General features: G+C 46.5%; 1 protein-coding gene across 2 annotated transcripts in view; it reads left to right on the top strand.

Moving 5' to 3' along the window:
- The window catches only part of LOC143288319 (stalled ribosome sensor GCN1-like), a 119,008-nt gene that overhangs the window by 27,571 nt on the left and 77,900 nt on the right, over positions 1 to 13,537 (top strand). For both annotated transcript variants that reach the window (XM_076596692.1, XM_076596691.1), the window contains exons 16-17: positions 1,865 to 2,100; positions 4,878 to 5,064. In XM_076596692.1, coding sequence (XP_076452807.1) covers positions 1,865 to 2,100; positions 4,878 to 5,064 — 423 coding nt within the window. The remainder of the gene's footprint in view (positions 1 to 1,864; positions 2,101 to 4,877; positions 5,065 to 13,537) is intronic.

The following is a 13,537-nucleotide window of genomic DNA, read 5'->3' as shown; positions in this document are numbered from 1 at the left end:
CCCATTATTTTGCTTATAAAGAATTTGATATACTGTCAGTTTAAAAATTTTTTTTTTTACTTGTCGTACTTGCCAAAAGGTAGTTAATGGTTCAGATAATTTGTCATGGACTGTGTTGTGTTTGCTTTTTTTTCTGTTCAGTCAGTAAAAGATTTTTAGTGGTGCTGACTTCATAACAGGCAAATGTTTGTATTGCTTTCCCTCATTATGTGTTAAATGCCATTTGTCTTGAATTTTTCAAAATTTTCTTATTCATTTAGTTGTGTGGTCTTGATATGGCTCTGTGTAGTCAGCCTTTCTGTAAAGAACAGTGTCAGATGTACACCACTGAATGGCTGATACTTCAAATTTTTGTTGTTGTTTTAGGAGAAATCAGAGGATGCGTAAAATTTCTGCAAATGAGCAGGATAGTCTTAGCATCCTTAGAAGGCTCTTTCCTTTTTTTTCTTTCTTTCTTTCTTTTTTTTTCTTTCTTTTTTTTCATTTTGTCTGTTGTTTCTTTTTGTTCCTTCCAACGTCATTTTTCTCCTTTCTGTTGTCTTTTCTTTCTTTTGGTTTTTTCTTTTTTTCTTCTCTCGTCTCTTCATTCTGTCTTTTTTCTCTCTTTTCTTTTCCCCTTGTAATCTGTCTCCTTCCCATTCATTGTCATGCTCATACAACACAATCCAACACAACCCAACCCATCCCAACCCAATCCAACCCAACACATTTCCAACCCAATCCAACCCAACACATTTCCAGCCCAACACAACACATTTCCAGCCCAACCCAACACATCCCAACCCAACACATCCCAGCCCAACCCTATCCAACCCAACTGAATCCGATCCAATCCAATCCAACCCAACCCAATCCAATCCAACCCAACACATCCCAATCCAATCCAACCTAACACATCCTAACCCAATCCAACCCAACTGAATCCGATCCAACCCAACCCAACCCAATCCAATCCAACTCAACACATCCCAACCAAATCCAACCCAACTGAATCCAATCCAATCCAACCCAACCCAATCCAATCCAACCCAACACATCCCAACCCAACCCAACACATCCCAACCCAACCCAACCCAACACATCCCAACCCAACCCAACCCAACACATCCCAACCCAATCCAACCCAACACATCCCAACCCAATCCAACCTAAATCCAACCTAACACATCCCAACCCAATCCAACCTAAATCCAACCCAACACATCCCAACCCAATCCAACCTAAATCCAACCCAACACATCCCAACCCAACCCAACCCAACACATCCCAATCCAATCCAACCTAAATCCAACCCAACACATCCCAACCCAACCCAACCCAACACATCCCAGCCCAATCCAACCTAACACATCCCAACCCAATCCAACCTAAATCCAACCCAACACATCCCAACCCAATCCAACCCAACACATCCCAACCCAATCCAACCTAAATCCAACCCAACACATCCCAACCCAACCCAACCCAACACATCCCAATCCAATCCAACCTAAATCCAACCCAACACATCCCAACCCAACACAACCCAACACATCCCAGCCCAATCCAACCTAACACATCCCAACCCAATCCAACCTAAATCCAACCCAACATATCCCAATCCAACCCAACACAACACATCCCAATCCAACCTAACACATCCTAACCCAATCCAACCTAACACATCCCAACCCAACCCAACCCAACACATCCCAATCCAACACAACACATCCCAATCCAACCTAACACATCCCAACCCAACCCAACCCAACACATCCCAACCCAACACAACACAACCCAACACAACCCAGCCCCTAGCCCAGCAGTGCGCAGTTGAGGTGAGGTGTTGTGTGAATGTGCGTTTCACACCGTGTGTGCCGTGCAGCGCTGCGCAGCGTGGTGTGGGTGACGCAGCGCCTGGTTCAGGAGTTCCCGCAGCGGGTGGGGGAGGAGGCGTCACGGCCCTTCCTGGGGGCCCTGCTGCACTGCCTGACGCACCGCTCCTGGGGGGTGAGGGCGGCCGCCGGGCCCACTGTGCGCAAGCTGCTCGCCTCGCTGGGAGGGGCCAAGGTCGCCCTGGCCCTCGTCGCACAGTTCAAGGCCGTCCTCGACACACAGAGTGTGAGTGACTCCCTCCGCGCACGCCACCACCACACTTTGACGGGTTTTGGGGTGGGGGTGGTGGGTTTTTTGGGGTGGGGGTGAGTTGTTTTTTTTTGGGTGAGGTGGGGGGGGTGCTGGGGAGGTGCATGTGCACACACACACACACACACACACTCTCTCTCTCTCACACACAAACACACACACTTGTACGCACACACTCTCACATGCATACACATACACACTCTCTCTCTCTCGCACACACACACACACACACACACACACACACACACACACACTCACACATACATACAGAACCCACACGTGCACACTGAATATTGAAATACGTGTATGCACACAACTCACACAGACTTGCACGTGCAATCACTCACAGACATACACACACACCAGCACACACACACACTTTTTCTCCTCTGTCTCCTTCTCTCTGTTTCTTTCTCCTTTTTTCCTCCCATATTTGTTTTCCTATCAAAGTGGATATATTACAGGATTTTGCCAGGGACAGCCCTTTTGTTGCCTTGTGTTGTTTTACATGCTCAAAGTGCACACTGCACACAGGACCTCGGTTTATCATCTCATCCGAATGAGGACGTTGGTCAGTGTGAGGCATGTCCTTGATCTGTGTGCGTGAATATGATTGTGCTTGTGTTTGATTTTCTTTCCCTGTATTTATTTATTATGGGTTTTTTCAGGTTCCACGAGATCAATGTTTAGAGTTGTTCAGCCCTGATGTGGTCCTGAGTTGTGGGCCTGGTTATGAACAACACACACATAAGATCAGAGGATACTGTTGCGTCCATTATTAGACCATAGTTCTGAGAGTGAAAGTAGGCCCACGTTGAATTATCCCCTTCCCAACAGGCCCAGCGTCTTGAGCATGCATACTGTGGGGAAGCTGTGTGAAGACCTAGAATAACTAACAGCTGCCATTTTAGTTAATGACTTTTTGATGATGATGTTTTCACTTGCACGCATGCTGTGCCATTCACCTTCCTTGTTTCTGAGGAGCAGGGTGGCCGAATGGATAAGATGCTTTTCCTCTTCTCAGTGAGGGTCTGGGTTCAAATCCCGCTCTCGCCCTTTCTCCCGGGCGTGACTGGATAATCAAACTGAGCATCTAGACATTCAGTTGTGACGATGAACTGAGATCCCATGCGCAGCACGCGCTTGGCGCACTGAAAAAGAACCCATGGCAACAAAGTTGTCCCGGCGGCAGAATCCTTTAGCATACAAAGATACATGCATGCAGTCAAGGCCTGAGTAATAAGCGTGTTGGGTATTGCCGCTGGTCAGGCATCTGCCTAGCTGATGGGGTGCAGCGTATATGGATTTGTCAGAACGCAGTGACTCCTCCTTGAGAAAAATGAAAACTGTGAGTCAGTAGGTGTGTGACAGTGACAGCTGTCTGGACCTGTGTGAGTCAGTATGTGTGTGACAGTGACAGCTGTCTGGACCTGTGTGAGTCAGTAGGTGTGTGACAGTGACAGCTGTCTGTATATGTGTGAGTCAGTATGTGTGTGTGACAGTGACAGCTGTCTGTATCTGTGTGAGTCAGTATGTGTGTGTGACAGTGACAGCTGTCTGGATCTGTGTGAGTCAGTAGGTGTGTGACAGTGACAGCTGTCTGGACCTGTGTGAGTCAGTAGGTGTGTGACAGTGACAGCTGTCTGGACCTGTGTGAGTCAGTAGGTGTGTGACAGTGACAGCTGTCTGGACCTGTGTGAGTCAGTAGGTGTGTGACAGTGACAGCTGTCTGGACCTTTGTTGTGTTAGTCAGTAGGTGTGTGACAGTGACAGCTGTCTGTATATGTGTGAGTCAGTATGTGTGTGACAGTGACAGCTGTCTGTATATGTGTGAGTCAATATGTGTGTGACGGTGACAGCTGTCTGTATATGTGTGAGTCAGTATGTGTGTGTGACAGTGGCAGCTGTCTGGACCTGTGTGAGTCAGTAGGTGTGTGACAGTGACAGCTGTCTGGACCTGTGTGAGTCAGGTCAGTAGGTGTGTGACAGTGGCAGCTGTCTGTATCTGTGTGAGTCAGTAGGTGTGTGACAGTGACAGCTGTCTGTATCTGTGTGAGTCAGTATGTGTGTGTGACAGTGACAGCTGTCTGGACCTGTGTGAGTCAGTAGGTGTGTGACAGTGACAGCTGTCTGGACCTTTGTTGTGTGAGTCAGTAGGTGTGTGACAGTGACAGCTGTCTGGACCTGTGTGAGTCAGTAGGTGTGTGACAGTGACAGCTGTCTGGACCTTTGTTGTGTGAGTCAGTAGGTGTGTGACAGTGACAGCTGTCTGGACCTGTGTGAGTCAGTAGGTGTGTGCCAGTGACAGCTGTCTGGACCTGTGTGAGTCAGTAGGTGTGTGACAGTGACAGCTGTCTGGATCTGTGTGAGTCAGTAGGCGTGTGACAGTGACAGCTGTCTGGACCTGTGTGAGTCAGTAGGCGTGTGACAGTGACAGCTGTCTGGACCTGTGTGAGTCAGTAGGTGTGTGACAGTGACAGCTGTATCTGTGTGAGTCAGTAGGTGTGTGACAGTGACAGCTGTCTGGACCTGTGTGAGTCAGTAGGTGTGTGCCAGTGACAGCTGTCTGGACCTGTGTGAGTCAGTAGGTGTGTGACAGTGACAGCTGTATCTGCGTGAGTCAGTAGGTGTGTGACAGTGACAGCTGTCTGGATCTGTGTGAGTCAGTAGGCGTGTGACAGTGACAGCTGTCTGGACCTGTGTGAGTCAGTAGGCGTGTGACAGTGACAGCTGTCTGGACCTTTGCTGTGCAGCTGTCTGCCCTGAGGAGCCAGCAGGAGGGGGAGGAGGAGGTGAAGGGGGGCGAGGACTCCAAAGTGATCAAGCCCAGGATCCTGTGCAGAGCCCTGCTGTCCGTCTGCAGCGTGGAGAAGGTCGACACCCGCGACGCAGAGGCCATCGCCATGGCAACGCTGCTCCCCGCACACCACCCGTACATCAGTGAGTGCCGCCCCCTTCCCGCTGGTCTGGTCGGCCAGTGGTGGTCACAGTCAGTGTTAAAGGTTCAAGGTTCAAGGTCCCATAGCCTTGTACAGTAGCCGAGTCTGTAGACGCTAAAAAAATGTGAAGAAAGGAACAAATTGCAACAGAAATTATTTTGGGTGGAATAAGTCAGAACACGGTTCCTCTCTAACATATCAAAAAAGTAGAACGATAGGAATGTCCCTCGGGTACTTAAACTCATTTTGTGACGTCATCACATACCCGGTTTCAACCTTGTTTTTCCGAATCACCCGAATATAGTCATGTAGCATCTCGTTGGAAAGCTCTCGACATGCAGTAAACGAATTTTACAATGGAATCACAACCAGAAGCATAATCCGGTGAAAATTTCTTTTTAAAAAGAAAGAAAAGAAAATACTGCCTGTGACATATTTTACCTGTCAGTCCAACGGAATGCACATCAACTTGCAAGCATGCACTTTTGATCAGAGGCTTACCTTGAGTATCTCCTGACACAGACGCACTGCAGAATGAGATATCACCATTAAGTCAAGCACTGTCCAGGCTGTCATGAATGTCAAACTAACTGGGTATATCTGCCAGGTCCATGTCATCCATTTCCTCCAGTGTTGGTGAATTGGAGCATCCCAGGCCTTTGCAATGACCACATGCCACAGAGCACCCCAGACCATGCTTCCGACATGTGCAACGTTTAGAACTGCAATCTGTCTTGCAATTGCATCTGATCACTTTGAGGAGGTCTTCTGGAGCAGGTGGAAGGTCTGTTTGTCGTGGTTCCAGCTGTCCGGAAGATAGATGCCATCCCCAGAACTCTGGTGCCAAGTCAGCTGCAGGGTTGATCCATTCCTGAAAATTGAATTTTACTATTAGCTTTGCAACTGTTTCTTCACAATTATAATGGACTTAAGAAATGTCAGTTAATACTTTGTATTATGTATTTTAACTGTCAAGCGTTTGTTCAGAATAGTATTCATTGTTTGCACTTCTGTATTCTCCCCACTATACCCTGTGATATTCATTTTTCGCACATCTATATTCTCTCCACTACACACACACACACACACACACACACACACACACACACACACACAAACTCACACAAACACACACACTCACACAAACACACACACACACACACACACACACACACACACACACACACACAGCTGTATATAAATTACCTGAACCTGGAGGTATACACGCAGGCTGTGGTATTTGGCTGCTGCACTCGTAGGAGGTAGGGTCTGGATCTGAACTGTGGTTACACATGTGGACACCTTCTCATGGAAACGCTGGTAGCGAAGGGTGTCAAGGCTGTCTTCCTTGTGACCATTATAGAGACAAATCAAAGCTTTCTCCCCAGCTGTGATGATGTCATTTTGATGTTTTCCTGCCATGCAGAAGATATGTGCCTGCGTTTTAAAGTTGGGGTCAGACAGCTTTTTCAGTGGAACTCCTTTTCCAATCCGAAAAAGTCCAGAAGTTGTGTCACAGCCATTAAGTGCATGGACAAAAGGCAGTAAATAGCAAACCTCAGGCCCCAAAACTCGTGCCACACTCTGGATGTTCCATGCTGTTTTTTTCACAGCAGTGTGCTTGTCGGACCGGAAGAAAATTGGGTTTGTGTCCTGAGCTACATGATAGAGGAGAAGCACCAGAAGGTCTGTATCTTCTCCGACAACAATAGTCTTGTGGTCAGCTGCACATTGCAAGGCAGTTCTTATGATCAGAGTATCGGCATCCCCCTTGGCATGCAGGACACGGACACCGTGAGAGGTCAGGGTTTCAGACAAGAAGTTGATGAATGTCTGTTTGTTGTTTCGATTTGAAAGAAATACTTCTTTCCTTGACGTTAATAGCATGTCTGCTGTGAACTGCACAGTTGGACCTGTGATGCCAGCAGAGCGTCTGAGGTGGGCTGCATCTTTGGTTGAGGGTCCTGATCCGTAGCCATCAAACACTACAGTCGCTTTCTTGTAGCGATTACTGATGTATGTCGTGTAGGTGCTAGCTATGGTGATGAAAGAATCCCCCTTTCTCCATGGGATTTTGTGCAGGAGGGAACCACCATCCAGTACGAACACCTCTTCGCTCTCTTCATCGTCTTGCTCCTGGATCTTTCCTTTGATTATTGTAGCAATGGCATCAGCCAAAGTTGCTTTGTTGGACTGTCTTAAAAGTCCCAACTGGTCGAAGAGAGAAGGAGGAGGTGTGCTGAGTTCAAACTGAAAGACTGAAGGAAGGTCAAAATCTTCAGCACGTTCAGAAGCAGCTGTGACGAGTCTCTGGAACAGTAACTGAGGATCCACTTGAATGTTCTCCCCATCTACTTTGGCGCACGTTTTGACATCCATGGTGACAGCTTGTTGCTTTTTAGAAAATTTGAATTCTTTTACGGATTTTCCCTGCATGGAGTCAAGGATAGCCTTGCCGACTGTTTCGGCACTGTCAACATTCACAGAGGCATCTGCTGTTACTCCAGTGCTGATGTTTCTCAGAGACGCGTCACCCGCAAAGGGGCTACGGTTGATCAGGAAATTCAAAATGGACTGCATGTCCTGATCATCCCGAGCCTTCCTGTTTTCTCCGGCCTCTACATGTTGATCACTGGTGCAGTATTCGAGTCCTGTCACCTCCTGCAATGCGTTGTTCATGTCAGCACATGCTGGCATTGATAGAAGCCACTGGGTGCGCTGAGAATCTGCCATTCCTCTTCCTCGGGTCAGGCCTCCTGCAGATTTGACACTCCTCATGAGCACTTGCTCAATTACCAAGTCTGTACTCAGTCCAGCCCAGTATCTGTCACTCCTGCGAAGAACGTGATGACCTCGCATGAACGCTTCATAAATGGTGGGGTGGCGATCCTTGAGCTTCTGCATGTTCTGAAGATAGATGTGAAGAGACTTGGTGTACTGGTAGTGGCCTGTTGCGGCTAAAAATGGGAGCATCTTTTGCAAAGATTGGAGATGAAGCATCCAGTTGCCTGTCCTTTCTGCTTTCAAAAACTGTCGCAGTATGTCTACCATGGCCATGTACTGCAACCACAGCTGGGATGTACGACTTTTCATCCGAGATTTTGTCATGGTCAGTTGATGTTCCACCACCTTCAGGTCTTCATGTGTCTTGTCATCCAACTGATCTCCAGCAATTTGCTTGTTTAGGATCTTGTCAAAAACAAGCAGGACAGCATGCAAGTTTCGATGTTCTCTTATACTCTCAGCAGTTTTTGGTTCATTTGAAGAGGCAGGGTCTTCAATCTCTTGTTGATGTTGATGTAGAACATCAGGCATTTCATCAGATGTCAAAGTTGCAGAGGAAGATGATAGTCCTTCAGGTTCTGATCCATTATCTTTGTCTTCAGAATCTGTGAGATCGTGTGTGGTCAGGGGTGTGTTGAAGGCAATGGAAACGATGAGAGCATTGAGGACAGCGTCTACTAGGAAATGTCCCCTAACAGCTCTTGATACAGACTTTCCACTCAGCATATGGATGACTGAATTGCGAGCAAAGACCACTTCCAGCACCTGTTCAAGACCAGATCCAGACATGAGTCTTCCCATACAACCAAGGAAACTCATTTCACAGTGAAATCCTCCAAGGCGAAGAACAATGGACCCCAGGGCACTGTCAGCTGGCTCATTGTCAACAATCATTGTGGATTTCCACCAGAGTGGTTGATCAAAAGTTAGAACTGGTATGCAGCCATACTTGCTAGCCAAGGATGAGACGAAAAGAAGAGTTGAGTAGATGCAGCTCATATTTGTTGGATCCATGTCTATCATGGGCAAAAACGTGAACATGCTCTGCCCAGGATAGGTACCATTACAGATGGCCTGCATCATACCTGACCAGCCTGGACGTGGGGATCTTAAAGGCCAGGACACTTTCCACAGCAGATCTAGTTTTCTGGTCTGATCTTCAACTGCAAACTCTTGCAGAATGTCATAGGTAAGGGATATATCCATTGCAGAGGCATTGTAGAAGTGAACTGGCACTGTTCCGAGAGCTGAAATTTTCTGTGGAGTTAATTTGGTATCTCGATGAATCGTTTTCCGTTCTTTAGTGCCAGGGGTCGCTGCGCTGATGATGCCCATACCATGGAACGTTCCAGATCCATCCAAAGTCCGTATCTGATGATCCACATTGTCAGCAGTAAACTGGATCCAGCTGGTTTGGGGATCGACACCTACCAGGTCTGTACCTTGTTCTTCTGCGGCACACATTTCGAACAGTTTGACTTCATTATAGGATACAGAAAAACCAAGTCTGTGGAGCTGTTCAACAACATGTCTGGAGCCAGTCAGATGGTGAATGGACACACCAAGTCCGAGCTGAAGTGGTAAAATAAGCACATTTGGGCGTGCTGCTTGCATTAAAGCTTGACCAAGGGCAGCAATTTTCAATTCTGGATTCTTCTTTCCCTTCAGTAGTGTTCTTAGAAAAACGACCACTGAAGTTGGTAACTGTTCCATGTTCTTTGAAATGTCTGATACTTCTGCTGTTGTAGGATATTCCTCCCTTGAGGCGTCAACTTCTTTTATGTCTGACAAAAGAAGTTTTGCTGCTGTTTTGATTATCCTCAGTTTTTCTTTTTCTGTGTCTGTTTCTGTGTTTGATTTTGCGAACTGGTTCAGAATTTTTTCAGCAGTTGAACGGAATGTGACCACGTTATGTTTTCCTCTGATGGAGGTGATCATGATCTCGTCTCCAAAATGGCTTTCTAATTTCTGTCGCATGTGTTTTTCCGTGTATGAAGAAGTATCTGAATCAAGGTATTCTTCCATTTTCTTGCAAAGATCTGTGAGGGTGATCTGTTCATCGTCAAACTCTTTGAAATATTCTATTACTTGTCTGAACGCTTCTGCACGTCTTGCATCTGCTGGTCTGCCTTTGACAGCACATGCTGCCTCTGTCGAAGAACAATATGCTTGGGGGATGTTTTTGCCTGTCCTGAAGTTGACACTGCACTGCTGATGGTACAAGGCATCTGCAGCATGGAGATCATTAACAGCTTTGATTCTACCCAAAATTTTCTCAGCCCATTTGTCATCTGGACCCCGTTGCAAACAGTGCTCTTCTATTTGCGACTGGAAATTGAAGCTTCGGATTTGATATACAGAATCTCCTTTTTTCTGGCTGCTTTTAGCTGGACATCCACAGAAAAGACAGTCAGTAGAGATATCAAATTTGGTCTTCTTTGATCTAAGAGATGGCTGATCTTGTGTATTGCTGTCTTCCAACTGCCTTTTCAAATCTCTTTTGATAATATTGACGTTGCAGTAATTTTGACGACATGATTTGTGCACACTCTGTCCGATGTAAAAACGTTTATTGTCACATCTTGCACGACCTGCTTTTTGCAAACCAGTGACGCCTTTTTCGGTCTGTTTCACTACTTCTTCACCTGAGTTTAATGAAATTCCACAAAGCACGCATGCTTCCTCAATCACATCTGAAAAAAACAAAAAAACAAACAAAAAACGCTATTTAGTGAAAACGTAAAACCGGAAGCTTATACTGTCATAGAACTATCTGACTATTTAATTTGTGATTTCAGCTGAATCTTACCATGTGGGTCAACTGCTGATTCCGGCAACTGAAACGTGAAAAACTTACAGTGAACTATGCCCCCCTCCTCCTCTTACCCCATCCACCATCTTCCCCCCCCCCCCCCACACACACACACATACACACATGATATATATATATATATATATATATATATATATATATATATATACACACACACACACATACACATGAACAGCCATATATATATATATATATATATATATATATATATATATATATATATATATATATACAGCCACACACAGACATACATACACTGGCACACATACACATATGCACATGCGGCAAAACACACACACACACACACCACACACACACACACAGCAACACTGACACAGCAACACACACACACACACATGGCACACACACACACACACACACACACACACACACACACACACACACACACACTGGCACACACTGACACTGGCACACACGCATACGGCACACACACAGCAACACACACACACACACACACACACACACACACAAATGTGCGCGCGCATGCGCACGCCTCCTCCACCCTGCACACACATACCCCCCACCCCCACCCCCACACACACAAACCCACACACAGCAACTTTTGACAATAAGCGGCGACCATATATGTCAGTGCCAGACACAAGTTCCCATCGAATTTTCTCTTATTATCCATCAGACTTGAAACACGATTAAATATATAAGAAACACTGAAGTACCAACGACTTCCATTATGTGTATAATTTGCAAGAACAATATAGTATTACTCACCTAGATCACTTTCGCCAGTGCCGAACACATTTGCCGCCATCGTTTCAGACTCCGGGGTTGCGAGGTCAGGCCTGCCAAATATGGGGGATGACGCACCGCGCGTGATGGAATGTTTGTACGGTACGCCGACAGGATCAGAGCGCGGAATAGAGCTTTTGTTTATCACTTTAACTGCAGTTTTTTATATCTCAGGACGCTTACTTTTTTCTACTTTTTGGATATGTTGTTTGTTGTTATTTTATCAAGCGACAGAACTTGTTTTGAATACTGTTGCAATTAATTCTTTGAAAAAATCAGTCTCAGCTTACACTACAGGGCATGCAGTGAACTTGCGTCCATTGTATTTATATTTGTTTGTATTTATATTTCTTTTTATCACAACAGATTTCTCTGTGTGAAATTCGGGCTGCTCTCCCCAGGGAGAGGATGTCGCTATACTACAGCGCCACCAATTTTTTTGTATTTTTTCCTGCGTGCAGTTTTATTTGTTTTTCCTATCGCAGTGGATTTTTCTACAGAATTTTGCCAGGAACAACCCTTTTGTTGCCGTGGGTTCTTTTACGTGCGCTAAGTGCATGCTGCACACGGGACCTCGGTTTATCGTCTCATCCGAATGATTAGCGTCCCAACCACCACTCAAGGTCTAGTGGAGGGGGAGAAAATATCGGCGGCTGAGCCGTGATTCGAACCAGCGCGCTCAGATTCTCTCGCTTCCTAGGCGGATGCGTTACCTCTAGGCCATGACTCCATTGTGTCTAGGGCTCGGCTTAGCAAGGTGGGGACGGATTCTCTCCTGCTGCCGCTTTTACCCTTCCCTGACCAAAGTCAGGAACCTGTTCACACCTGGGAGGAGCGAGGAGAATGGGAGTGCAGTGCCTCTCCCAAGGACACAGCACCATGCAGAAACAGATGGCTTAGAGGTAACGCGTTCGCCTAGGAAGCAAGAGAATCTGAACGCGCTGGTTCGAATCATGGCTCAGCTGTCGTGTGGCACAGTGTTACCAGGACTAACAGATATATGTCGTGTGGCACAGTGTTAGGTGGCCAGGACTAACAGATATGTGTGTGGTGTGATGCAGTGTTTGGTGACCAGGACTAACAGATATGTGTGGTGTGATGCAGTGTTTGGTGACCAGGACTAACAGATATGTGTGTGGTGTGACACAGTAATTGGTGACCAGGACTAACAGATATGTGTGTGGTGTGTAACAGTGTTTGGTGACCAGGACTAACAGATATGTGTGTGGTGTGATGCAGTGTTTGGTGACCAGGACTAACAGATATGTGTGGTGTGACACAGTGTTTGGTGACCAGGACTAACAGAGATGTGTGGTGTGATGCAGTGTTTGGTGACCAGGACTAACAGATATGTGTGTGGTGTGATGCAGTGTTTGGTGACCAGGACTAACAGATATGTGTGTGGTGTGATGCAGTGTTTGGTGACCAGGACTAACAGATATGTGTGTGGTGTGATGCAGTGTTTGATGACCAGGACTAACAGATATGTGTGTGGTGTGATGCAGTGTTTGGTGACCAGGACTAACAGATATGTGTGGTGTGACACAGTGTTTGGTGACCAGGACTAACAGATATGTGTGGTGTGACACAGTGTTTGGTGACCAGGACTAACAGATATGTGTGGTGTGACACAGTGTTTGGTGACCAGGACTAACAGATATGTGTGGTGTGATGCAGTGTTTGGTGACCAGGACTAACAGAGATGTGTGTGGTGTGACACAGTGTTTGGTGACCAGGACTAACAGATATGTGTGTGGTGTGACACAGTGTTTGGTGACCAGGACTAACAGATATGTGTGTGGTGTGATGCAGTGTTTGGTGACCAGGACTAACAGATATGTGTGGTGTGATGCAGTGTTTGGTGACCAGGACTAACAGATATGTGTGGTGTGACACAGTGTTTGGTGACCAGGACTAACAGATATGTGTCATGTGACGCAGTGTTTGGTGACCAGGACTAACAGATATGTGTGTGGTGTGATGCAGTGTTTGGTGACCAGGACTAACAGATATGTGTGGTGTGACACAGTGTTTGGTGACCAGGACTAACAGATATGTGTGGTGTGATGCAGTGTTTGGTGACCAGGAC

Source organism: Babylonia areolata, chromosome 12, assembly GCF_041734735.1.
Source record: "Babylonia areolata isolate BAREFJ2019XMU chromosome 12, ASM4173473v1, whole genome shotgun sequence".
NCBI lineage: Eukaryota > Metazoa > Mollusca > Gastropoda > Neogastropoda > Buccinidae > Babylonia > Babylonia areolata.
Note: the sequence above shows the minus strand (reverse complement) of the source record. Positions and strands in the feature narration are given on the sequence as shown.